Source organism: Apodemus sylvaticus, chromosome 2 (genome assembly GCF_947179515.1).
Source record: "Apodemus sylvaticus chromosome 2, mApoSyl1.1, whole genome shotgun sequence".
Lineage (NCBI taxonomy): Eukaryota > Metazoa > Chordata > Mammalia > Rodentia > Muridae > Apodemus > Apodemus sylvaticus.
In genome coordinates this window covers 48,428,672-48,454,240 of record NC_067473.1, presented here as the reverse complement: position 1 = coordinate 48,454,240, position 25,569 = coordinate 48,428,672, and the positions used below count along the sequence as shown (strand labels likewise).

Sequence of the window (25,569 nt, the reverse complement as noted above, 5' to 3'; positions counted from 1 at the left end):
CTTAATCCACCCCCAATAGTTTCAACTGGAGACTTAATATGTTTCGTTCAAACCAGTGCAAAAGTCTTAGCTTTGCTTCCTATCTATAACTAGTAGTGATATTTTGAAACATTTTGAAAATTGTCATGAATGAAGTCAGAGGAAATTTGGCCTGAGAGAAGAATATGTCAGAGAATTGAATATTAAGGAATGTATTGACTTGAAGGTCGGAGGATCATAAGAATTTTTAAGTTGAATGTGTTATATTGAGACTTTGATTTCTTAGGGAATCTTTGTGAGTTATAGGCAAGTTGTGACATCATGTAGTGTCACTTCTGAAGATATTACTAGCATTCTCTAAAGGTCCATGGGTACTTTTACCATTCCATCTTTGCAGTTCTGAGTATTAGAATTTCTTGGATTTTAGATATTTCAGTTTTGTGCCTTCAGGAAAACAACTTACATATATACTAGTGGGAAAAGAGGACTAAAATCTGGCAGTTATAGGGGGTGGTAGTAAAAAAATTCATAGCATAACTTTTCTGTTGTATATCATTTTTATCAGAATTACAGTAAAAAAATCAACATGAGGGATCAGGTTAATGAAGTTTTATATAAATCAATGTACTTCATGAGATTTAGTATTAAGTTGTAAGTAAGCAGCCATAGGTTAAGTAAAATACAGCAAAATTATAAATTATGATTCTATAAGATTATTTTCTTAAATTGTATGCCTCATACCATTTTGGCTCCTTTTGTAGGTCCTAATCTACCCATGGCTACAGTTGACATTAAAAATCCAGAAATCACAACAAATAGGTTTTATGGTTCACAAGTCAACAATATCTCCCACACCAAAGAAAAGAAGAAAGGAAAAGCTAAAAAGAAGAGATTAACCAAGGCAGATATTGGAACACCAAGTAATTTCCAGTAAGACTCATCTTCTGTGTTCTCGTCATTTAATAAAAGAAAAGGCCTGGTCTTGCTCTCCTGCCTAGGCTGGCCTTGTGTTTGGGGTCCTCCGCCCTGGCCTTCAGTCCGCAGCATCACAGGCGCACTGCTGCACCCCGCTTGATCTTCATTCCTCCTATGTAGTTGGGCCGCTCTGGGTTTGTGCCACCTTACAAAATTTTGGTTTAGGAGGTTCTTTGTAAGTTGTAAGTTGTTTTTCTATTGTGGTAGAATATGCAATAAAAAACAACTTAAAGGAGGAAGTTTATTTTGGTTACTTTTCTAGAACGGAGGTCAGCCATCATGATGGGGGGAGCTTTGCTATAGGAGTCTGAGAACGACCTGCATTAGGATGCAGAGAGAGCAGGAAGTGGGCCAGGCTCTAAAACTTCAGTCCGTCCTAGAGATATACTCCTAGCAAGGCTGGACCTCATTAAGATTCTGCCGCCTTCCAGATGGCCACCGGCTGGGGACAGAGTGTTCCTATGTGAGGCCATGGGGGACATAGATCCAAAATATAATTGGAACCATGTATATGTTTATCAATTTTGGGTTTTTGGTGGGGTTCTCATTGTTATTGGTATTGTTGTTTTCTGTTTTGCACAGAGATTATTAATACATTAGGAAAAAGTAAGAACTCTCTAAAGGAGCGGGCTTCCAGGGAAGAATACCCACGTCTAGTCCTTTTTAATAGTTAGTGATACCTTGAGACAGTTTGGATCGTCTGGGTCACCCAAGCTGACCTAGAGTTCCAAGTGGACAGGCATGTGTGTACTACCAAGCCAGTCTTCTTCCATAACTCTGACAGTTTGTTTTTTCTATCTGAAAAAATTAGATGTAATTTTTTAATTTATTTAATTCTTGAAAATATTTTTTTTTTTTACTTTGATGTTTAAACAGCATGGACAATACCTGTAAGAATTGTCTAGAAGCTAAAGACATTGGGCTGAATACAGCACATTTCAAGTATTTGTATACGTTATTTCACAAGCCCTTGTTTGCACGTACCTTTCTAATTTTTTCTATTTTCCATGTTAGGCACATTGGACATGTTGGATGGGATCCAAATACAGGGTTTGACGTAAGTATCCTTTTAAGCTGTATTTCCTATGACTCAGAATACATGGGAATGCTATGGCTTATCCTTGGATTTTTATTTACAATTTTTAAAATATTATTTATTAAAATTTGAACGTGCTGTGTTTATGCTACAGAGGTTTGAATTCATAATATTGTTCTGTCATAGTTGCCAGGTTCTTTAAGGGAAAATTTTTGTATTTCATTATTTGCTTTAAATGCAAATAGAAAAAAGTGAGTTTTGCTAAGTAATGATGTCAGAAGAATTATTTATCAAATTATTGGGAAAATAAGTACAAGCAAATTCTTAGTATCCAGTTATAGAATAATCCAATTTGGGTCTAAACTGTGATTCTTTGAGGTACTATCAAGGACCTCTGGGATACCACACGAGGTGCTCACTTTCATATTTTCAAACTGTGGTAATTCAGGATTAAAGCAAATCTTATTTAGGACAGGTTGGAATACATGAACACTAGATCAAATCTTGAGTGGGTTAATAAAAATATGGATAGAATGCCCTCTTGTACAGTGTGGAAGAGATGAACTAAAATAGAAAATATCTCATGTTTATCTTTCATAAAAGAAAGTATAGTGTTAGCATTTAAATTACATAACCATTTTAAAAGTCTATGAGTTTACCTTCAGAAGGACACAGGTAAATTATAAGTTTTGCCTTGATTGTTTTGAACACAATTGCCTACTTAGAAGTTGTTTTATCTGTTGTAGCTAAATAATTTGGATCCAGAATTAAAGAATCTTTTTGATATGTGCGGGATCTCTGAGGCCCAGCTTAAAGACAGAGAAACCTCAAAAGTTATTTATGACTTTATTGAAAAAACAGGAGGTGTAGAAGCTGTTAAAAATGAACTCCGAAGACAAGGTAACTTCTGATCAATTTTGACTGTTTTTCCTTTTAAATTTTCTAAGATTAGCTTCATGGTGGACAACTATGCCCTACTCTTTGAGCAGAATCTTTGAATGTATGGATGACAAATTCAGCCGAGTGTCACTACATCTTTCATTATTTTGGTATGACAAAAGCCTTGAGGTAGTCATGGGAAGATGACCTTTACCCAGCACCTGGGAGGAAGAGCAGGCAGATTTCTGTGACTTTGAGGCCAGCCTGCTATATATAAATGGGCTACATAGATAACTGCATCATGAGTCCTTGTCTTCAAACAAACAAACATGATGTGATTATTAGTATGAAAGTCACCATGTAATCTCTAATAGAAACATTTTCAGAATATAAATTATGCAAAATTTTCTTATTTATTTATTTTTGCTTTGTTTTGGCTGGAGTATAATACTTTCTCTTAGCTCCAGAGACTACAGTTTACAACCTTGATACTGGGTAGTTTAAAGAACTTTGTTTTGGGTGTTTCCCAGCACTTAGGACAGCCAGGTGCAAGGATGATAGGTAGCCTTTGCTGTGACAGTCAGCATGTCACACCATCTGTATTTGGAGCTGAGTTTGTCCTCTTTGTACTGATACTAGGGTAGCTGAGCTGACGTTCCAGTTCAAGTGTTCTTGCATCTGACTATCATTTATATGTGGGTATTTAATTTCCCCTTTTCTGCTTTTTAACCAATGGCCCTCGTTTGATTGAATGTGTTCTTCCCTTTCCTAGTCAGTAAGGCTTAAGAGTCTTTAGAGCCAACTGTGGAAGGAAACAACTTAGAGGTTACATTGCTGCTGTATAACCACAACTGGTTTATTAGAAAGTCATATTGGGCTAATTTATCTTATTAGCAGTGGTGTAAATTTTAGAACATCTCCAGGTAAAGGAAGATAGTGAGGACCTCTCTGCTGCACCCACTGGTGCTCAGGGTTACTTGGCTCTGTTAGTGTATAATCACACTCAGCATTATTAGACCATCTGCATTGCTGTCTTATGTCCTTTGTGCCTAAAGAAAAGTAGATTGGACTAACTGGACTGGGTCTTCTTTAATTTTGTTACAGCTATTTTAAAGACAGTTTGAAAAGTATTTGTTTAATTGAGTTACCCTACAAACAAAAGTTCTAGGCTTTGAAAATCATATTGTCACCAAATGTCAGGATAAAAGATTTTTGTATTTCAGGAACCTATTATACATTAAAAGATGATTTTATTTTGTTTATATTTTATTTGTAATTATGTGTTTATGTATTGTGGGAGTAGTGGGGTGGTTTTGTCTGTAAATACAGTGCATACAGAAGGGAGAAAAGGACATTGAATCCCTGAGAACCAGTGTTTCATCAGTTAGTTGTAAGCTATCCAGCATGGGTTAAGAATTGAGCTGAGGTCCTCTGAAGCAGTTCATACTCTTAGCCAGTGAACCGTCTCTCCAGCCCAGTGAATTTTTTTTTCTAAGTAAGAACAAAAAGATAAATTAATGATTTTTTTTTTTTTTAGAGCAAGCACATATATAAATTAGTATTTAAAGGTATGAAAAATAGAATGGAGAGGTTAATAAAATTTGTCTTAACCTGCTTAATTAGTAAATCTTTTATCATTTATTTTATAAAATCATGTAAGTAGATTTATAAAGACAAGCAAATTTGTGATTTTCATCATATCCCTGTTTGTAGCTCTTAAGTATTAAGTCCATTAACTTATAATAATCTATTCTTCAGGTCCACCACAGTGGAGCGGTATGTATGTGGAATAGTATTTGGACCACTACTCTGAATTTTGCATGATTTGCTGTGTTGAGTTTATATGTCCTGACTTAAAAAACTAATGTTTTGAGCATAAAGTTTTTTTTCTATGTTTCTATTTTTTTCATTTTGGCTTTTCAAAGACAGGGTTTCACTCTCTGTGTAGCCCTAGCTGTCCTTCAACTCCCATCTGTAGAACAGGTTGGCCTTGAATTCATAGAGATCTGCCTGCCTCTGCCTCCTGAGTGCTGAAATTACAGGTGCATGTCTCCATTGCCCAGTGCATAAACATTGATGTGTAATAAAAAATATAATTTTATAAATCAGCATAAATATTGTGTATAAATAGATTGCTTTTGAAGTTCTCTATTTCTAAACACCTCTTGCTCACAGCACTCATTTTGTTTTTTTGTTTTTTTGGGGGGGGGGTTTGCCTTTTTTTTTAAAATTTTTTTTATTCGATATATTTTTTATTTACATTTCAAATGATTTCCCCTTTCCTAGCCCCCCACTCCCCGAAGGTCCCGTAAGCCCCCTTCTCTCCCCCTGTCCTCCCACCCACCCCTTCCCACTTCCCCGTTCTGGTTTTCCTGAATACTGCTTCACTGAGTCTTTCCAGAACAAGGGGCCACTCTTCCTTTCTTTTTGTACCTCATTTGATGTGTAGATTATGTTTTGGGTATTCCAGGTTTCTAGGTTAATATCCACTTATTAGTGAGTGCATACCATGATTCACCTTTTGAGTCTGGGTTACCTCACTTAGTATGATGTTCTCTAGCTCCATCCATTTGCCTAAGAATTTCATGAATTCATTGTTTCTAATGGCTGAATAGTACTCCATTGTGTAGATATACCACATTTTTTGCATCCACTCTTCTGTTGAGGGATACCTGGGTTCTTTCCAGCATCTGGCAATTATAAATAGGGCTGCTATGAACATAGTAGAGCATATATCCTTATTACATGGTGGGGAATCCTCTGGGTATATGCCCAGGAGTGGTATAGCAGGATCTTCTGGAAGTGAGGTGCCCAGTTTTCTGAGGAACCGCCAGACTGATTTCCAGAGTAGTTGTACCAATTTGCAACCCCACCAGCAGTAGAGGAGTGTTCCTCTTTCTCCACACCCTCTCCAATACCTGCTGTCTCCTGAATTTTTAATCTTAGCCATTCTGACTGGTGTAAGGTGAAATCTCAGGGTTGTTTTGATTTGCATTTCCCTAATGACTAATGAAGTTGAGCATTTTTTAAGATGCTTCTCCGCCATCCGAAGTTCTTCAGGTGAGAATTCTTTGTTTAACTCTGTACCCCATTTTTTAATAGGGTTGTTTGGTTTTCTGGAGTCTAACTTCTTGAGTTTTTTATATATATTGGATATTAGCCCTCTATCTGATGTAGGATTGGTGAAGATCTTTTCCCAATTTGTTGGTTGCCGATCTGTCCTTTTGATGGTGTCCTTTGCCTTACAGAAACTCTGTAATTTTATGAGGTCCCATTTGTCAATTCTTGCTCTTAGAGCATACGCTATTGGTGTTTTGTTCAGAAACTTTCTCCCTGTACCGATGTCCTCAAGGGTCTTCTCCAGTTTCTTTTCTATTAGCTTCAGAGTGTCTGGCTTTATGTGGAGGTCCTTGATCCATTTGGATTTGAGCTTAGTACAAGGAGACAAGGACGGATCAATTCGCATTCTTCTGCATGCTGACCTCCAGTTGAACCAGCACCATTTGTTGAAAAGGCTATCTTTTTTCCATTGGATGTTTTCAGCCTCTTTGTCGAGGATCAAGTGGCCATAGGTGTGTAGGTTCATTTCTGGATCTTCAATCCTGTTCCATTGATCCTCCTGCCTGTCACTGTACCAATACCATGCAGTTTTTAACACTATTGCTCTGTAGTATTGCTTGAGGTCAGGGATACTGATTCCCCCAGACTTTGTTTTGTTGCTGAGAATAGTTTTAGCTATCCTGGGTTTTTTGTTATTCCAGATGAATTTGAGGATTGCTCTTTCTAACTCTGTGAAGAATTGAGTTGGGATTTTGATGGGTATTGCATTGAATCTGTAGATTACTTTTGGCAAAATGGCCATTTTAACTATATTGATTCTACCGATCCATGAGCATGGGAGGTTTTCCCATTTTTTGAGGTCTTCTTCCATTTCCTTCTTCAGAGTCTTGAAGTTCTTGTCATAAAGATCTTTCACATGTTTGGTAAGAGTCACCCCAAGATACTTTATACTGTTTGTGGCTATTGTGAAGGGGGTCATTTCCCTAATTTCTTTCTCAGCCTGCTTATCCTTTAAGTATAGGAAGGCCACTGATTTGCTTGTGTTGTCTATAAATAGAGTGCTATAAATAGATTGCTATAAATAGATTGCTATATTGTCTATAAATAGATTGCTTTTGAAGTTCTCTATTACTAAACACCTCTTGCTCACAGCACTCATTTTGTTTTTGCTGACACTAATTATGCTATTTTATAATTGCTTTACACATTTGTTTTTCAGTAACCTGTATAAAATATGTTTATATTGACTAGAATAAAGGAAGATGTATAAAAGAAATTATTATTCACCAGATGTAATTGTCATCTCAGAGGCTTACTGCTAAGCTTACCCTTTCTAGTTCTTTCTGAAGGCTGGCTGGCTGGCTGGCTGACTGAACTCAGCTATTCTCGCCTGAACTCCTCTCCAAGCTGACTGATCCAACTGGCTTCTTTTGACTTCTCACTGAATTGTTCTCCCTGGCCTCCTCCTTACTGTGGCAATATTGTCTAATCTTCTGGCTCTTACTCTCTGACTTGTTCTGTCTTCACCTGTGTCTAGTTTGTTCTCTTTGTAACCTGTCTGTAAAACTGTCCTGGTAAAACTGCCACACACACTACTCTGTCCTCCTCTCTCCCTCTCCTTCTCTCCCTTCTCTTCCTACCTACTCCTCCCTTCCTCTCTTAAGTAGACCTGTGCTGCTCTCGTGACAGTTGGGATGGGCATATCCTATCTCTGACTCATTCTGTCAAATTCTTCCTGATTGTCACTTTGCCCTTCAGACAACACTTTCAGACATGGCTGCTTCCTTCTATAAACTAGCCTTACTTTCATTGTTGGGGACTGAGGTGTGTACTAAGGGTGTGTCTGCATTCTAGCCAGATCACCTAGACCTAGAAGGTCTTTGGATGTGATCCCTTGCCAGAGCAGCCATGTTACTGGATTAAAAATTCTCTGCAAGATTGGAGGAGTATTCGTGAGCACAGTATCATGTATCCATTTAAGCACTTGACAGTATTCCCATAAATTTATACCTAGATAACATTTGTCTGTTATATTTTTATGAGATAGCAGGACATCGGTTCCTAAATGTTTTATGAATTCTATAATGCTATATGACTTCATAATATTTTCTGCTTATAAGCAGAAGAATTATACATAGGAAATTACATAAGAATTATTACATGAGAAATATAATTATCTACTGGTATTCTTAATACTGATGTTGGTCTGAAATAATAATTTTCAAATATGTCAGCCTTTTTATGTGTCATGCACACAAAGTTATTTTTCTCGTAAAAGATTCAATATTCTTGTAGATTAACCAAGGGTATTTGTTTTTATTTATATATGTATTATATATATTTACATGCATATATTAGAAGTATAATTTTTTGTAACTTTCATGTAGTCTTCAATACTTTTTTTTTTTAATTTGAAAAATAGCAGTTCTCATTTTCTTTCTGGTGTTTGTGAACACTTAAAAGTTCCTCACACTGGTGGCCGCTTGGCTCGTAGCATCGTGGTCTAACAGGGCTGTCTTTACTCTTTATGTTGTTTCTTTAACGTCTGTCCCTGCGATGTGTGTGCTTGTATTAGAGTACAAGTAACAAAAAGTAATGCAGAGAAGTTTTTTGTCACTTAAGACAACAGAAGTGCTAGGAGCTAGAGAGTTGGCTAGGTAGGCAGGGACACTGGCTGCTCATCCAGAAGGGGTAGGTTGAGTCCCACTGCCCTCATAACAGTGCACAGCTGGAGCTCCAGTTCCAGGGAACCTGACTCACTCTGCTGGCGTCCATGGGCACTCACGGCAGACAACATTGATGCAGGCAGAACACTCATATACATAAACCAGAATAAGTAAATATTTTTTATTTAAAAAAAATAGAAAAGAAAATAGAAGTGCCAGCACTGTGAGGGCTCCTGTCCACTTACAGCATTTTACTAAGGGAAATGCCAGTAACATTGATTAAATAATATTACTCAGTACTGTGTTCACCTTACAGAGCTAAGGATATTGTACTAAGGGAATGCCTGTGACATAGGCTAAATAATGTATTAGTACTGTGTAAACCTTACAGGACTAAGGATATGGCTGTTATGGGTCCCAAGATCTCTGTACCCTAAAAAGTCTGTTTCTTTTATCAGATTTTAAATGAATGGAGAACTGATGTAGTGCTTAATGTTACATTGATTTATATATGTCATTGGTAAAATCATGTTTCTAAAAATACAAGATTTAATCCTTAAAGGCTTTACTAATTTACAGTATATTTTGAATTACTTTACTTTTGGATTTGTTTTCCTAATATATCTTTCATCTTCACTTAAGTATACTAAAAATAGAAATATGACTACTGAGGTAGCAATATTTTTCAATTAATAACTGCAGTATAATTTTATGTTTATAGAAAGTTTTTCCTAATAATTCAGATGTAAATATGTAATTGAAAATTTAACCAACCACCCTCTGGTAATACCATGTCTAGAGCTGATGTCCACTTTTTGGTAATATTAAGCACTATATTATAAAGGAAAGGATATATACAAATAAGATAATGAAACTATGCTGTGAAAGTGTTATGTTTGAGTTTAACTCTGTGATTGATGTTAATAAGTTCTAATAAATTTTGCCATACTATAAAATTTGTATCTAAAATTTAAATATTTAATTCTAAAGGGAAGGTTGTCATTAATTACTATCAAAATGTCCTTAATCACCATCAATGTAAGCTAATGCTTATAAGCAAAGTGTTTAATTATATAAAGTAATTTATGTAAGTTTAATTACATAAAGTGTTTAATTATATAAAGTAAAAAAAATTTTTTTTCTTAAATATGAATGCGTGTGTGCGTGCATGCGTGCGTGTTGCTGGGGATCAGCCCTAGGGTGTGCTAGGCAAAGTTTTACCAACCAGCCCTGTCATTTGGTTGTACGATTGCATGCTGTGTGCAGTGCCATGCACAGCTGTGCATGTATGGATGGGCACCTGCAGAGTCTGGAAAACATCAGAACCTCTGGAGCTGGAGTTCCAGGCAGTTGTGAGCTGTTGGGTGTAGTTGCTGGGGACTCAGCTGGGAACCTGTGCAAGGACAATACAGCTTATTACTACAGAGCTTTCCGTCTCTCCAGCCATGTATGTTAAAGTGAGTTGCTTTATTAAATGTTTATGCTTTCATTTCTTTTCTCTGCTCTTATTTCAGCACCACCACCTCCTCCACCCTCAAGAGGAGGACCTCCCCCTCCTCCTCCCCCTCCTCATAACTCAGGCCCTCCTCCCCCTCCTGCCCGTGGAAGGGGGGCTCCTCCTCCCCCACCTTCAAGAGCTCCTACTGCTGCACCTCCACCTCCACCTCCTTCTAGGCCTGGAGTTGTTGTTCCTCCACCCCCTCCAAACAGGATGTATCCTCCCCCACCACCTGCGCTGCCCTCTTCAGCACCTTCAGGCCCACCACCACCTCCACCTCTGTCCATGGCAGGCTCCACAGCACCACCACCTCCTCCACCGCCTCCGCCCCCACCAGGGCCACCACCTCCCCCTGGCTTGCCTACTGATGGTGACCATCAAGTTCCAGCTCCTTCTGGAAACAAAGCAGCTCTTCTGGATCAAATTAGAGAGGGTGCTCAGCTAAAAAAAGTGGAGCAGAATAGTCGGCCTGTGTCCTGCTCAGGAAGGGATGCGCTGTTAGACCAGATACGACAGGGCATTCAATTGAAATCTGTAAGTAATGCGACCTTTTTGTTTTGATTGGTTGGTTGGTTTGGTTTTGGTTCTATGGGCTTTTACCACAACACATTATGAAGTGTCTGTCTTAGAGGATCACTCTATTACCTTTTATAATTTTTACAATGTTTGCCTATGTACAAAGAAAGGTACATATTTTGCATGAATATCTGTAGTTGTGTAATCCATACTTAACATAAAAATATAAAATATCAGTTACCATAGAAAGGTAACCTTTGCTTCAAACAGTCACTGATCTGATAGCTTTTGGCTACTCTAGCTAATTCTAAATCTCACATAGATTGAATCTTAACAGTGTGTTTGCAATTCTTTGTTCTAGACTTTAAATAAAAGATACATTTAAGAAACTATCTATTAAACTAAAGGGAATTCATAATAGCCCTGTTTGGAAGCAATTGCAGTCATCCTGGTAACTCCAAACTAGTAACTGTGAAATGAAAGCATACTTAAATTATACACTAAAGTTTTATACTTTGAAATTAAAAATAATAGAAAACAAATCATACTCCACAGAAAATTGAAAGAGGTTCCAACTTTAAAAGTCACAGTTGTGATGGTGTATAACTTTGGATTCTCTGTCTTAGAGAAAATAAGATCATTTCTTCTTTTAAAGGTTAAGAACACTTCCCACCTTGCACTTCAGTTCCAGATAAGCTACCTTGCCTTGCTGTATGTGTGCCACAGGAGGTCCTAATGCTTATATGACAAGGACTCTGCCCTCTGAGCCATCTCCCCAGACCCACACAGATTGTTTGCCAAATATTTACAGTTGAGTTTTAATAATTTTCTTCTCCAAGGTGTCTGATGGCCAAGAGTCCACACCACCGACACCCGCACCCACTTCAGGCATTGTGGGCGCACTGATGGAAGTGATGCAGAAAAGGAGCAAAGCCATTCATTCCTCAGGTATGGCCGCATGGTCGCCATGGCAGCAAGCTGGGGTGCTTTTGTAAGCAGAAAGGCTCTGGACTTTCTGTTTGTTTATCATTTATTTTGTGACCATTTGTCTACTAATTGTATAGCTCAATGGTCCGAGTTCACAGCATATTTAATCATACTGTTTCCTCAATGACTGGTCTGCCTAAAATTTGATAGATACCAGGACCCCATAGCCGTACATAAAATAGAAGAAAAACTGTGTAAAAGGGGATGAATTCATTTCCTATACTGGGAAATGCCAATGGAATCTTTGACAAGCAGCCACTAAACGAGGCTTGAAATTTCTCAATCTCATTTCTGTAATATTCTGGAAGTAACATCTATAATGAAAAAGACAATGTGGTACTGGTACAAAAATAGACACCCAGACCAATAGGAAGCAGTAGAGGAGTCCAGAGATAAACACAGTGATGGACAAAAAATACCCAGTGGAAAAGGACAACCTTCTGAATAAAGATGCTGGCAAACTGGATCTCCACCTGCAGAAGAATACAGTTAAACTATTTTCACTCATTCTGAACAAAAATCAGTTAAAACTAGGTCAAAAGCCCTTAATTTAAAATGTGGACTGCTAAGCCAGGCTGTAGTGTCAAGCATCCTTAATCCCAGCACTTGGAAGGAAGAATCAGGTGAATCTTCAAGTTTGAGGCCAACCTGGGCTACAGTCTGTTCCAGGGCAGCTGGGGCTACACACAGAGAAACCCTGTTTTGAATAAACAAGCCAAAAAATGGAATGCTGGAGAAGAGGGGGTTAGACTGTTTTTGCTTTTCTCTACCTTCTGTTACTTTTCAGGTTATGATACTAGGAAATTTGTCTTAAAGATAGGGGAACAGAAGATTCTGTTTTTAATCTAGCTCACATCCATAGTATCATACCTGTGATACTGGCTCTGTATTGTTTTAATAGTATCTCTTATAAGTTTTATGAGGTATAGATATGGAAAATTAATAAGACAGTGGACGTACGTTCATAGAATTGGATGCCATCAAAATCTGAGTTCCTATAGAGGGTAATGTGTGGACACCCCTGCGGTGCTCCTGCAGTCTAGCATGCAGAGGGTAATGTGTGGACACCCCTGCGGTACTCCTGCAGTCCAGGACGCTCTGAACACAGCAGCCCGAGGCTTAGTTGTTGTGGAACTTGTATTCAGGTCTGACACAGTATGAGAAACCGACGTAGAATTATGAGGAAGGGGAAGTGGAGGAGACAGTGATTTTGGGAGGATTTCACAGGGTGGTCAAGAAATGCCTCTTTCAAGGGGTGGTTCTGAGTGGGATCTATGACAGAAGAGGAAAGCACTACTTCCAATGATGAAATATGGAGGAAAAGTTCAGTGAGAGTAGGGGACAGAGGAAAATGCTGAATGGAAGGACAGGGAAGGAGGGAGGCCTAGAGGAGGGCAGAAGGGCGGGCAATGTATGATGCGTCAGAGAACTGCGTGTGAGTCCAAACAGCAGCAACCAGCCCCAGGAGGCTTAAAAGGAAGACAGGACATTTTAAACTGGGTGTGGACTGTGGTAAAAAGGAAGAGACTTGGTGGAGGGAGAGGGAAAAAGAATTACTAATAACTCATGCCTGTTCACCTGAAAGAATGATAATGTCACTAAAATGGGTGACATTTTATGTCAAGGAAGGAAAGGAGATTGTGGGCAGAGGACAAAAACTGAAATTCTAGGTTTGCAAATGACTGTAAACCCAAATCAGACCAGCCCAGGTTTCCTTTGACTCATGAAAAACACACTGGTTGACATCTTTCTCCCTTAGGTAGTGAGGGGCTAAATCCCCAATGTTGAGTCCATAGTCTGTAGACTGATTTTATTGGATTAATTTTAAACCATCTTAGTTACTAGATTTTAGAAATTAAATGTTTGTGTTAGGAGTTGGGTAGTTGGAAAAATGACTTGAGAATTATTTATGCATGCTTAGCTCCTGGTTTTTGGTTTATTTTTAGATGAAGATGAAGATGATGATGATGAAGAAGATTTTGAGGATGATGATGAGTGGGAAGACTGATCTATATATTATATATATATTTTTAAGGTGAAATACTAAACACTACTTCCTGTCTATTGATCTGTAAAATTATCATGTAAATGTTCTACCAATTTGCTGTATATTTTTGTTGCCTTTTTTGCTTTTTTTTTAAATTAATCTGTGCAATACCTCATTTAATCTGTAAAGGTTTGTTATAATCCTATATAAAGCTACTCCTTGTTGCTGTGTGCAAGTTTACAACAGGATGCTCACGTGATATGTGAATATTTTCATTCCATCAACAAGGAAGTTTAATTATGTGTGAGACTGACACAAACCTTAATGTAATTTAGTTAGAATGCCAGAAGGAGAACACTATTTTCATACCCTACTTTTTCTGTACCTAAATTTTCTTAATAAAATTTAGTATAGCACTACATTCTTTTTCAAGTGATGTAAACTTTAGTTTCTTTAGCCCCTTCATTTTGAATATGATGCCACATATGAATGTTGAAGCTGATACATTGCACAATTCTCTAGACACCACTACACTAATGCAGGTTTTCAAAATCTAGTATTCTGTGTTGCTTAAAATCACTATAGAGATGCTACTGAAGAGAGCCGGCAGCACATACGCAATCGCTGCGCTGCCTGCCTTGGGAAGCAGTGGCATCCGCAGGCTGGAACCCTGAGGAGCCCTCATTCACGTGCCTGGCCTTGACCAAGGTGACTTTTATGCTGTGGCAAATGTGACAGGCTCTTTTTTTAGCAAAGAGTTAAACGCTTGTTATCACACCCCGAAATAGTTTTAGGTAGCATTTTGGAAGTTAATTTCGTGCCTCATAAACAACTGTCATGCCCATATCTGACTCATAGTGGTATCAGAACAGGGCAGTTCTTAAATGGAGTGCAGTTCTCTTTGTATTTTGCACTTTGTGTGCGCTGCTGTATTCAGAAGTACGGACCATAAGAGTCAGAATTTTTGGCAGAAGTATGCACGAATGCTAACCCCTGTTTATACTTTGATGGCTTCTCCAGGTTTTTGTCAAGTACCACGTGTAGAGTTACAGTTTTCTTAAAAGATTGATTGTCCCAATGGCAAATTTCTTAGAATACATAACCGATTTGATAGTTTTTTTTAAATAAATAAATAAAACTTTACAGCCTGCACAGTTGTTACGCATACCACACGGTATATTAAATTAGGGTTTCCTTGCCTCTTCACAGTACACTAATGCGCCTAAAGGTGACTGTTTCATATTTGCAGTGATAATTATCTTACCTACCTACTTTAAATAAATTTTAGGTAGACGATTATCTGATTTAAGTGCAGACATATTTTTCTCACATTGAGTTGTATGCAGAATGTAGCTTCAAATGTATTCATTATAGTCACAATATCCAGCTAAAAATTATGCTATCTAGAAGTATACCGACCAAAATCTAGTATTGACATGATCTTGACAGGCTGGACCTGTGAGATATGGTTTGAATTTTAACCAGTTTATCACATAACCTCTAGAGACCATACATCTAGTTATTGTCAGGAATAATTTAAAAGGTTTAGTCGCTCAAAGCAGTTAAGTGGTGCAGTAAGATAGTTAAGTTATTCAAAGAATGTTACCCTCCTTGCAAGAGTAATTAAAGCACATTGGAAAGACTTTCAATTTTGTGTTTCCTGTAAAAACAGTGCTCTCTGCTGCTCGGAACTTCTTTCTGCTTACTGTCATTTTCATGTGGCTTGTGCTCTGTGAGACTGGTGCAGGTGAGGCTGGACAGCTGCTACCCAGACAGTTAGGAGTTCTGCAGGGCGAAATTACTTTAAATAAATAGCATTGAACTTGCATATTTTTTTGTCATGGAGAAAAAAATTTAATGCCTAAAAATGTCTTTGAGATAATGCCAATTCCGAGGTCCCTTACCTTTTGGCCAAGAAGTTTGGGATTTTTGCAGCTAATTTGATATTTGACTGGAGAGACTCTGAATTCTTTGAGTTGCATATACATGGGGGTTTATTATTTGCCAAAGGTAAAATCGAGTTTATTCTTTTTCATATAGAAAAGGGTTTTGCTTTTGTTTGCTTTTTATTTTTGTGTAAAATTTAAATTCCAAGAGCTGTGGGGTTCAGTCCAGGAGTGGAGACTAATCCACACTGAGTGAGGGATCAGTTGTGCAGCTCCGTCCTCCACTGTCTTGCTCTGTGGGTGGCACTATTTATTCCTGTGCGTCCGTCCGTCATCTGGAAGCCTCGCGGATACATCCAGCTGTGTGCTTGTCTGGTGCCTTTGCGTTTAACAAGCTAGCATGAGGCCTTTATATCTAAATGCTATGTGATAGACAATTTCAGCTAGCCACATATTGTATTATGAAATTCATAAAGATTTTCAATCATTCAATTCCATTTATCAACTGAAATTTTGTTTAGTATGTGAATTTTTTTTTTGAAATGTATAGTAAATAAGATGTTGCACTGGTGGCAATTCATCATGAAACATAATAAAATTAATTTGACCCAAATAGTATAAAATAGCATGTCTCTCATTTGTTTACTAAAATGTTAAAATAAGTTGAAAATTTTAATTGTTGAGTCTAGCCAAGAATGCACAGAAGTGCCAGGTAATGTCTAAGGTCCCAGCACTGATGTCCTGAGAGGCAGAACGTGGCAATACGGAAACCTGCTGAGTAAAAGAATTCTGGGGAACGTGGCGGCAAGTCAGCACCTACTGTGAAGTCATGGTGGTCCAGGGCCTCTGCATAGAACATTCACAGTTCAAGCTCACACTGTTGGGACTCACTGAAACCAAAAATGTTGAAGTCTTCCAGATGGAATGATACTGGAGTTCACTAGGAATTTAAATATAGCGGTTCATGTGGGGCATAGTTTTTAATAGACAGTATTATAGGCAGTATTAGAGATGATGCTCACTTAAACGAGAAGCTTAGCTTTGATAAGTGTGATAGTTTGTTCCATTGACTCTGGTCCAAGCTGGAGTCTGGAGGTGAAGCTGGGCCGCAGTCCAGAGTACAGAAGATGACACAGTACCTTTCCAGAGCTCTGTTCTATGAACATGTATCTAGTCAAAGATCCCTAAAGTGACTGCTTTAGAATAGGATAACTGGATCTTATTACACTATATCTATCCATAAGGAATGGTCTGATGTGGAATCCTCTATAGAAAAGTTGAGAAGTTTTACATTACTTGACACACATCTCCATTCTACAGCATTCTCTCATTACCTCTTGTCATTTAATACAGGCTTTCAAAAAACGAAGAATTGCTCGCTCGGGGTTGGAGAGATAACAGAGGTTAAGAGCACTGCAGGCCCCAGGTTCAGCACCTTGCACCCACATAGAGGCTCACAACTGTCTATAACTCCAGTTCTAAGAGATCCCACAAACTACTGGCCTCCTTGGGCACCAGACTCTCATGTGCACAGATAAACACAAGCCAAAACAAAAAAAATTGAAATTGAAAAGACTTTAGAGAAAGATTTGATAAGCAGCTCATTCCAGATATGAGGGAGCACATATACTTGGTTTGTATAGGTTTGTGGCTACAGATTTCACCTCCTCTGAGTGCTGATAAAAGCTACTAGCATCTGCCCATCTCTGCCCCCCAAAAAAGAGCTGCAAGAGTCAACCTTTGCCTGGAACATGTGCTGGTGTTTTGGCTCAGTGATGACAGTCACCCTACATTGCCCAGACATTTAGTCATCGCAAGGTACTTAGGAGTTGAAATGAGGTTGAGCTTTTGATTGTACATCCACATTATTTCATTAGTTTCTTTGTAGGCCTTAGAAGGCAATATTTTAACTTAAACATAAGTGTTCTATAAACTCATACCTACCTGAAAGAAAAATAGTTTGCCAAGTGAGTATCTGAATAATTTTTAATCAACAGAGGCACTGTCAAAGACTGGGAGTTCTTCCAAGGAGCCCAGGAACAACATGGACATTTAAACCCAATGTCCTAGTTTTACTGAGAGAAGGGACATTCTAATTTGATTGCAAGTTTATTAGAGATGATGCCAGGAAGTAAAACATGCCATATATGTCTCATGTTGAAAGAAATGGGATAAAAGGGATTATACTGGAAAGTGTCTTGGGAAGCAATGCTGATTATATTTAGGGTTTATGGAACCCCACTAGCCAACACTGGTAGGGTTTTGGTTTAGGGCAGGTCGTATTTGGGGTACTGTCACTCACTTTATAGCTTCCATCTAAATTACTTTTACATATGTGCATTTTAGGAAGCTTCTCCAGGAAGGCCTTTAGTGCCCCCCCCACACACACACACACATTCTCTCCTCTACCCTCACACTTCCTGCCATCTTTTGCTCCTATTCCGTTTCCCCCCTTCTCCCTTTATAACATGGTGAACTAGTTGATTTAGTAGGGAAAAATAGACATGAGAAAGCATGCCTTATCATGTCTTCATAACTTCCCAAGTGTCTGAATATCTTTTAAACCAAAGACAAATGTACTTGAGCACACATTTGACTTACAATAAGCAAGCCATTAGAAGTAATTGCTGTTACTATGAACTGAAAGTAAACACCAGACTAAACTCTGATTCCAACCGCTATAACAATGATTCACAAAGTTCTTCATGCTGTGAACCTTTAAATACAGTTTTTGTGTTGTGATGACCCCCAACCATAAAATTATTTTGTTGCTACTTCATAACTATACTTTTGCTACTGTTAATGAATCATAAATATGTGATATGCTATCCCCCTGTAAAAGGGTCATGTGCCTCCCCAAGGGGTTTTAGCCCACAGGTTGAGAACCAGGGCTCTATAAGATCATAGCAATAGGTCAAATTTATATGATCATATATAATACTAATCCTACAGGGGAACTTTTTTGAGGGTGAGGGCATTGAGTCCAGGTCTCCCCATAGCCATGGCTGGCTGCCCTAGAATTATATAGATTAGGCTGCCCTTAAATTCAGAGATCTCTGGCTTGCTTCACTTCCCAAATGCTGAGATTAAAGGCGTGTACCACCACACCCAGACTACTGAGGAACCTTTTTAAAATTGCTTCTTGCTCTTAGCACATTTTAGTAATTTAGTAAATTACCTTGACCCAAGATTGGAGGTGTGCTGCTCATCATGATCAAGAAAGCAACAGAAAGACATTCATTAGTGAAGTGAGAACCAGATGGTTGACCACACTAAATATTAGATATACATCGGTGTGTTCGTTTCACATTAACAAAGATAATTCCTAGTGGAGATTGTTCTCTTAGCATCCTTGAGGTAGCCTGTCCTGTTTTTAGCCATAATAATGAAAATTGCAGAAGTTGAATAATCAATGCAAAGCCGGGGACTTTGACTGCACTGGGACCTTGGCACAAGTGACCTTAGCTATCATCAGTGACCTAGGTAAGGAATGGAAACGTCCCTTCAGTACCTTTACATGTAGAAGCTCTGGAGTCTTCATGCTTCTGTAAATAAGCAACCTGAGGGAATTGCTATCACGCTTTGTTTTTAAAACAAAACAAAATTCACCAGAAAGCTAAACCAGCTGCCTGGAATAGCAAACGGAAGGAAGGGAGTTCTAAGGTTAGTTTGGCCCAGGTTATTAGAATGAGTGGATTGTTTACTTTTGTATTTATTATTTTTAAATACTTTTGTCTTTGATTCGATCATCCCTGACCCCAGTCTCTTTATCACAGTTAAAACATTTCTTCATTTGCAGTACCAGATTAGGTAACTCGTTTGAGTCATCTCAAATACCTACTAATCGGTTACATAAGAATTGCATAAGAATATATTTGGAATTACCTCAGGGTCCTTCTTGTGAATTTAAAATAAACTCTGACAGTACATCTTAAGAATTTCTTACCAATTCCATATTTTTTAGCAACTAAATGTCAGTTTTTTCAGAAAGGTTGGTTTTCATCGGTCTCAACCAACAGTTACTTCTATTTTAGTTTGGGGCTTATAAGGTTCTGTTGTTTGTTTGTTGAACGGCAATTTTCACTAGGGACACTATAGGAAAATGACTTAATTCATCTCGAGTTCTGACAGCTTAAGATTGCGGTCAGGTGCTCTGTGTCTGAAGAGTCGCAGAGCTTCTTGGAACTTTCAGGGGAGTAATGCTCATATTGCCTCAAGTCCCCTGAAGTGATATTTTCTGCTGTCCCCTAGTCTGCAGCCAGAACATCTCTCAGCTGGGAATGTGTTGGGAAGGCAGAAGCGATAGCAGGCTAAAGTAACTTCTAGAAAACATTCATAAATAGGTATAAACAAATGTGCTTTTCCTCTGACTTTTCTTTTACTGTAATTTATTTGCTAACTCTCCATCTGGGTTACAGACTGCTAGTTGAATTTTCTGGCTTCTTTAATTTCATTATTATTATTATTACTATTACTGCCTTTTTAAAATCTTGGGTAATGTCACTCTAAATCCTATTTTGGATGAGGATTATTCTGTGATAAACTTCCAAAAGACTACTTGCAAACGTGTAACCTAAAGTGACTCTAGACCATTTGTCACTGTTTATGTAACAGTGAGTAATGGGTCATCAGATTTCATTCAGGAAGAGAAGTTTAGTACTCATGCCAATGATGGCTTACTCTCATGAGAGTGGATTGGAATGCTATTTAATTAGGAGCCTAATTTTTAAAATTTAATTCTATGACTCAAAAAATGTTTATGTTAATAAACATTCACATTGTGGGTAATTTCCCCAAAGCTAATTACAGAGTTTCAGTTGGAAACAAAGTTATTGTCTAAAATCCAGTACAGAAGAGCCCAGTCTCAAAAGTCTTAGGTGCCAATTTGCTTAATGACCTCAAAACATAAGGCTTTTAGCAGAAGGTAGCTTACCTCAGGATGGCTTCTTTTGAGAACAAGATTTTCATTTTGCAGTCGTAAGAAGGACTTGCCTTTTTCTACTCTACTAGTGGACCCTACATAACATCAGCTGTATCCCGACCATTGCCATAGACTACACATGGGAACAGGGTGGATTAACGGAGGACCCTGAAATGTGTGCACAGAAATGCTCTCCTGGCTACACTCTCTGGAAAAGTTAATAGCCATCAATAGTCTTTACTGTTTGGGACTGAGACCAATACTATATCCTCAGATTTCAACCATTATCCTTTATCAACCAGCATAATAACTTTGAGTTTGTGAACTGAACACAACTAACCTGTTTTCAGCTCATACACAAAGTGCTGAGACTTGGCTATGACCCCTTTTTGTAGCAATCTACGATGCTCACCTTCACTGGGAGGGGCTGTTTGCTCATGAACAACCCAGTCGATGATGGTTTTGCTCTGGGTATCATTTGTACATCCCCACGCCTGTTGTGAAGCAAACCGGGACCTGGGACATGCTGGCTCAGTTGGTGTGACTGGCTGGCAAGCCTCTGGGATCTTGTCTCCAGCTCTCAGTGCTGGGATGCCCACACCAGATTTTTTTATGCAGCAGCCTCTGAGTGCCAACCACATTCCCAACTGAACTATCACCCTAACCCTGAAAAGTTTTAAGTGGGGGGAAAATCCACTTAAATGTTGACTTTAAATCAAATTGTTGTTTTACAGAATAACGTTAAATCTTGATATCTGGCCACTTTCTATACCACCCTCAAACTGAAATGTCATCATCTCACATCATCAAGTTTTTGGGGTTTTGTTTGTTTGCTTGCTTTCGTGCTGTTTTGTTTAAAGCCTGGTAACAAGTTATCAGTTTTGTCTGAGAAGCTCTCCTCTACAGGTAGAGAGTCCCTGGTAAGATGTGGCTCACTGACAAAAGCTATCCAATGCCCGCTTTTGAACAACTTGAAGTTAAAAAAGTACTTGACCCTCCTGAAAGGGTTGATGCCCTTGGGATTCTCACCAGGTTTAATGCAGAGAATGCTTCTGACTCAGAGATATACAGCAGCAGAGTATCACGTGCTTTTTAACCATTGAGTTTTTGGTTTTGGGGGGGTTTGTTTTGTTTTGTTTTTGTTTGTTTGTTTTTTATTTTTGGATTTGGGTTTTTCGAGACAGGGTTTCTCTGTGTAGCCCTGGCTGTCCTGAAACTCACTCTGCAGACCAGGCTGGCCTCGAACTCAGAAATCCACCTGCCTCTGCCTCCCAAGTGCTGGGATAACAGGTGTGCGCTACCACCACCTGGCTCAACCATTGGGTTCTTAAGTGCTCAGTGTATGAGGACTGAGGAAAGCAGCTCCCGGCTCTGGGATGCAGGTTAATGAACACCAGCTTCTGGATCCTTGGTTCCTAACTCCAGTGCTTGGATGAATGTCTGGATACGTAGTAAGCACTTGGAAAATACTTGTGGAAGTCAGAGTTGATGGCAGTGCCAATGTTCTGAATTTCAGAGCAATCCTTAGCCTTTTATATCATGTTATTTGGTGATTAACAAAAGTAAAAAGTCTGCCTCAAGACCATCACAGAAGAAAGGCATTGTTAACTTTACAGACCAACTCTTCTTGCCCCCCCCTCGCGCGCGTGCGCGCGCTTATGTGTGTGTGTGTGTGTATGCGCGCGCATACACACACATGCATTCATGCATGCACACCCATGTCTTCGCATGTGCATGTACATGCACATAAGAGGCTTATTTATAAAAATAAGTTGTTAGGAAATCTTTACAAGAACTTAATGGTTTACTCTGGTCTTTGAAGCATCTCAATGTATACACGGCACAGTATTCCTCCTGCCTTTTCTCGCTCCTTGGTAGCATCTAGGGCAGGTGATAAGTCAAGATCTTGCTGACACAGAGTTATTAAACACCTTCAGCCATGGAGCCCTGCCTCGGAAGCAGCGTGAGACTTGGTGTTTTGGCCCCATTTCAAATCAGGATGAGGTGTTTTCTCAGAGACCAATGTGCACATATAAATCACCATCTAAATGCTTCGTCTGATCTTGGGCAGTCTTTCAGTGAGCTGAATGCTTTTTATAGAAGATGAACTAATTGGTTTTCACACCAGCTCTGTGAGTTTTCAGGCTGTTGAATGATGACTGTCATGGTGCCCTGTCTTTGCAGGACTGGGTGGGCCGTGGAGAACATGTTCTCCAACCGTTTCTCTGTAATAATTTTATGTGCTCACTGGTTACCTGACTACATCACACTTGCCTTTATTCTGGACTTTGTAATACACTGTTGGGTGAGCTTCGAGGGTCCATATCTATTTTCCACTTTTGACATATGCCTTGGAAGTAATTTTGTCATCCTAAGCTTCACAAAGATCTAGCAAGACAGTGCTCTGCCATGCAAAGAGGAAACTTGTCTTCTAAGCACTTGCTTCTGGGGAGAAGACTTATTCAGCCCCCACAAGGGAAGCATTTTCTGGTAACACAAACACTATCGGATGCTCCCTCCCTCCTTCAGGAAGTGCTGTGTGATCTTACTAATTGAGTGGTTTATCAGGACCCTTCCCTCCTCTGCCTCTTCTCTCTCACTCCTTACCTCAGGTGTATACTACCGCCTGTCTCTGCAAGCAAAGGCAAAAAAAAAAAGGTCTAGTTTTCTGTTCTGGAGTTATATACACAGGAATACAAACATACACACATCTCTATCCCTGAATAAAACATGATTTTGCACACTAATGGAAAGGGTGAAAAGGTGAAGCCACCAGCCCGGGAAGTGGCAATTTACACCGAGTGTCTGGGAGGGAGGGCCACCAGGAGACTAGCTTCTGGGTGGTAGCCATTAAGAGTAGTGCCCAAGTGCCCAGGCTCTGCAGCCAGTCAGCGGTGCCCAGCTTCACATGCCAACTCTGCTCCTCCACTTCTCACCTAGCAAATGGGAATCGCACCTCTTAACGCCGTGAAATGTACACGAAATAACTTGGTTCAGAAAATGACCCTCATCTGCTGCCTCCCAATGTGAATCCCAGGCACTGACTAAAGTTGCAGCCTCTGGAATCTTGTTTGATATCACGTGCTCTTACTAAGAGACGGGTTGAACAGAAGAAATAATCCTGAGAATTACGAGAGATATTTTTAAGCAAAACCTGGCAAAATCTGATTCCCCCTTGTTTGAAAAGAATTAAAAGCTCTGGCCATGAGGCAGAACATTATTGACTCGATATCTCATAGAACCTGCAGGACCCGAGTGATCCCAGGATTCGGAGTTAATTCGAAGGATGGGGGGGGGATGGAGGGGGGGATCTGGAGAGCATGTTTCTCTTATTTGAATTCAGATGCCTACTGAATGACAGGGGAAGAGGCAGGATTGTAGTTAGGATTGTGAACACACAAGCCTAGGTCTTCAAGTGTGCTTTTGTGGATGTTAGCGTCACTCAGATTTGCCTAAGGCAAGAAAAGACATGAAGGAAGAAGCGAGAATGGGGAGAGAAGAGAGAGGAAGGACAAAAGGGAAGAGGCAAGGACTGGAAGCAAAGGCTGGGAGGAAGAGCCAGGAGAATGCAAGGATTAAAAAAAAAATCGAGGTCAGAGTAATCGAGCCAGCGACGTCGGAGCAGAGTCCAAGGGAGAGCTGCAAATCCTTCAGCATCTGCACCAGGAAAGCTTCATCTCTACCCTCCGTTATCTCCTGAGCATTCATTTGTTCCAACTACAAAATTTGCTAGCCTCCCCCGATATCCTTTCCCAAAACCGTTGATTGATACTGCGATTCGACTGGCTTATGGCTGTCCATTGGACTTAGGAAAACGCGGGAGCCCGTACTGACCTATGATCCGGGTGTCACCGAATCTGAGAAACAGCCACACAGGGATCTTTTCCCAAATCTGTCTCATACTTCCCAAACGGCCTGTTCAGAAAGTTCTTTTTAATTTAGTCTTCTAGAAAGATATTTAGCCAGAATTTCTTGGACGTTGAAGAAAGAAAGCAAATGCTAAAGGCATGGACCCTTTTGGTGTGAGAACGTAATGATTTTAATATTTAGCAATATTACACATACCCAGAAGATATATTAGCTCACAGAAAAATATTAGTTTCTCTTTAAAAAAAAAGAAAAAAGGAACTTTAATCTAAGGTTATTGGGATTGCAAAAATAATAGCATATTCTTTAAGTGATTTGAACTCAGTAACTGAGATGCCAGAGATGGAAAGAGATCTTCCGAGGCTCACTGCCCATATGAATCTTAGGACATAAAAAAGAAGTTTATTTTCATATTTACAGAAGAAACATGCTCATTGCTTCTTAGAATTCCCTTGGAATTCCATAGTGACACTATCTTTGAAGTTGGGAAATATTTCAAATTAAAGAAGGCATTTTGGAAACAGCTCACAATGCACCTTGGGCCACACCACTAAACAGTTCCGGGTCCTCTTCTACAGATCGGTCTATCTCAGCGCTTCAGGAATTTCCACCTACAAAAACAGGAGTTACCTTTCAATGAATCAACATGTATGTAAATGCAAATCACCATCCTCATCACCTATAACGTTCATCAAAAGCAGCATTCCCTAAGAATAATTTGAATGTAGATTATGGTCACAGTATGGCATCCACATTATAAATTTGGTGGTGAATCACTCGAAGTTTTGTGTTGAAAATTCTGACAAGGGATGAATCCTTTTAGGATGCGGATACTCCTTCCTGGGTTTTTTAATTATGGAAATTTTGAATTTTATATGTTAAAGTATCATAAAATGATCCTGGCTGACACAATAAGTTGGTACTGGTCCAAATGGAAATATATTCATCGTCTCGATCAGTATTCCTACCCTAATGCTCACACGTGGCCTGATGCTCACATACACAAGCACTTGAAAGATTAGTAAGAATCTGGAGAGGCAGCTTTGATAGCACCCATCAGTGGAGGCTAACTCTGAATAAATTTCCCCTTAAGGTCTAACCTGGGGTAACTTACCCTCCGTAGCTGTCTTATGCTGCTCCCCCGAATGGCTTCCATGAGGTTCTCATGAGCTGATCTCTGTGGGGTAGAGGGTCGGGAGCTGTCTTCCATTTTCTTCTCTTGCACTGACCTCAGAGAATTCTTAATTTCCTTTAGGATATTGTTTGGTTGTTTCTTAACCTTTTTCCCTTTTTTCTTTCTCTGTCCATTTTG

The 25,569-nt window shown here is 39.2% G+C and overlaps 2 protein-coding genes across 3 annotated transcripts in view; one reads left to right on the top strand and one right to left on the bottom strand.

Moving 5' to 3' along the window:
• Positions 1-16,076, top strand: part of Wasl (WASP like actin nucleation promoting factor) — a 55,819-nt gene extending 39,743 nt beyond the window's left edge. The window contains exons 6-11 of one of the 2 annotated variants that reach the window (XM_052173310.1): positions 741-909; positions 1,969-2,011; positions 2,737-2,890; positions 10,395-10,627; positions 11,449-11,557; positions 13,543-16,076. In XM_052173310.1, the coding sequence (XP_052029270.1) occupies positions 741-909; positions 1,969-2,011; positions 2,737-2,890; positions 10,395-10,627; positions 11,449-11,557; positions 13,543-13,604 (770 nt within the window). In that variant the 3' untranslated portion in view covers positions 13,605-16,076. Of the gene's footprint in view, positions 1-740; positions 910-1,968; positions 2,012-2,736; positions 2,891-10,109; positions 10,628-11,448; positions 11,558-13,542 lie in introns of both variants that reach the window. The other variant, XM_052173309.1, reaches the window with a different exon arrangement.
• Positions 16,077-24,536: 8,460 nt separating this feature from the next.
• The window catches only part of Lmod2 (leiomodin 2), a 7,713-nt gene continuing 6,680 nt past the window's right edge, over positions 24,537-25,569 (bottom strand). Inside the window, exons 3-4 of the mRNA XM_052172448.1 lie at positions 25,372-25,569; positions 24,537-24,868 (exon numbers count right to left, since the gene is read on the bottom strand). The exon at positions 25,372-25,569 is cut by the window's right edge and continues 1 nt beyond it. Of these exons, the coding sequence (XP_052028408.1) occupies positions 24,842-24,868; positions 25,372-25,569 (225 nt within the window). The 3' untranslated portion in view covers positions 24,537-24,841. The remainder of the gene's footprint in view (positions 24,869-25,371) is intronic.